At 44.9% G+C, this 2176-nt stretch overlaps 1 protein-coding gene across 1 annotated transcript in view; it reads right to left on the bottom strand.

Annotated features, from left to right (window-relative positions):
• The window catches only part of LOC102852370 (glutathione S-transferase A4-like), a 54793-nt gene extending 53461 nt beyond the window's left edge, over positions 1 to 1332 (bottom strand). Inside the window, exon 1 of the mRNA XM_006902819.1 lies at positions 1246 to 1332. Coding sequence (XP_006902881.1) covers positions 1246 to 1332 — 87 coding nt within the window. The remainder of the gene's footprint in view (positions 1 to 1245) is intronic.
• Positions 1333 to 2176: the final 844 nt, after the last annotated feature.

Below are 2176 nucleotides of genomic sequence, written 5' to 3'. Positions count from 1 at the left end.
CTACACAGAGGCCTGCTCCATTTCCCCATTTTCCTGGTGGAGATTTGCATGATGAGATTTTCTGTTGCACCTTGTCTTCCTTCGAACCCAAATTCCTGCTCAATCTTTCTTGAGCCCAACGTCAATGCATGCTGCACTGGGCAGTGGGGAGCTGGTACCCACATGCAAGTGAAGAATGCACCCAAAGATGTGTCCCTCTGCAGGTCACAGTCACGTGAGGCCCCCGCATCATCCCAGGGAGGACAGTGTATCAGGACGCCTCCAACACACAACCCAGCCACATACACGCACATAGACATCATCTTTTGATTTCTTGACTGCTGTTTCCATGGGAGCTGATTGTGGACCCAAGAAAAATGAAGTCATTGACAACTTCAATCTTTTCTCTACCATGATGTTACCTATCAGTCCAGTGGTGAGGATTTTCTGTTTCCTTGATGTTGAGATCTAATCTATACTGAAGGCTGTAGTCTTTGATCTTCTGCAGCAAGTGTTTTGAGTTCTCTTCTCTTTAAGTAAGCAAGGACGTACCATCTGCAGAAAGCAGGTTGTTGGTAAGCCTTTCTTCAACCCTGATGCCACACTGTTCTTTATAGAGTCCAGCTTCCTGAATGATTTGCTCAGCACGCAGATTAAACAGGTATGGCGAGAGGGTACAGCCCTGAACACTCTGTTTCCTGAAAATCAGGGACTAGCACCAGGAACACATATAAAGAAGCTCTTCTGATGCAATTGTTAAGAGCTCAGCTAAAAACCCAAAGATTAACAGTTCAAACCTACCGATAGTTCCACAGGAGAAATGACTAATACTCTGTTTCCATTTAAAGTCTGGATGGAAATATGCACTGTTTACAACAATCAACCACATGAAATCAAAAGGGCAGCCAGCATCTACCCAGGGATAAAGGTGCCAAGATAGCAAAGAAAGAAAAGAAAGACAAATGGAAACAGTAAATACAAATAATAAGTGGGTAGAGAAGAGTGCTGTTACACTGTGAGAACCGCAATCAATGTTACAAAGAAAAAGGAAGAATAGAAAACCAACTTACCCTGTCACTGATATCACAAGAAAAAAAGGAAAAAAGGGATTGCAGCCTGGGAGACCCTCCGGGTGAGTGATGCTCATGTCTGTTACCGGGTTACTCTGAATTGGAACTTGGAACTGACCCGGCACACAACAATGGTTTCTGAAAAGGCATCAAAGTAGTTCAACAAATTTTTGTCAAGAGACAGCATCTGGGGTACCTCCACTCCAGCAGCAGCTAAGGCCCATCTGATGGATTCCATGCGGCCTCTTCCATTGGGATAGTGGAGCTTGGGCCTTGATTCCATGTCGTCTTTGTTTTCCGAAAAACAAATGCAGCACTTCCGGTCACACAGTCCCTACCTGCGCTTAATCTAGTGCTCAGAAGCTAAACAAATATTCACCAATCTGGCACCGGAACTTGGGGGTTTTTGTTGCTGCGTTCTCCCTCACTTAATAAAAACCAAATTGTTGTTAGGTGCCATCGAGACATAGACAACTCATTGCGACCCTATGAACGAAAGGCCTGAGCACTGTTCACAGAGTTGCCGGAGGCAAACCATCTCGGAAGTGGATGCCACTCCTGCTTCCAACCTTGATTTAATCGGGAAGCTCCACCAATCACTGTCCACCATGAGTACCCATTATTGCATTTGGCACATCAGTGTCACGGTGTTCAGCATCACGGCACAAGTTACCTCTATACAGCAATACACAGAACAGTGTTATACCACCTAGAAGAATGTTTGACAAAAAACCAATTTGACAAAAACCAAGTCCCACCCCCCAAAAGAAGCAGCTTCGGCCTTCCTAGTGATTCTATTTAGGAGTTCATCTTGAGGAAGCTGTGGCCTTTTGTTGCAAGGACATCTGTGATAGCAATAAGTGCTTAACAGTTTCAGAACATGACCTACTTGAGGAAACGTTGCTAGATTTTAAAAATGTAGCCTGGAAAGATCAGGCAGAGAAATTTTACACCCACCATAAACTGGACAAATACTAGGACTTCCACACCAAGAACTTATTTATCATGGCAACTGCAAGGTAGAAAGTCAAATACGAAACAATTGTCTGCAAAACGCAGGCGATACCAAGCCTGCGGCTCTTCCCTCACCCTGGTGGGAAAAGAGCCCCCAGCCTGGAGAGGTGCAT

This window comes from Elephantulus edwardii, unplaced genomic scaffold (genome assembly GCF_000299155.1).
Source record: "Elephantulus edwardii isolate Elephantulus edwardi_28Jun2011 unplaced genomic scaffold, EleEdw1.0 scaffold00455, whole genome shotgun sequence".
Taxonomy (NCBI): domain Eukaryota; kingdom Metazoa; phylum Chordata; class Mammalia; order Macroscelidea; family Macroscelididae; genus Elephantulus; species Elephantulus edwardii.
Note: the sequence above shows the minus strand (reverse complement) of the source record. Positions and strands in the feature narration are given on the sequence as shown.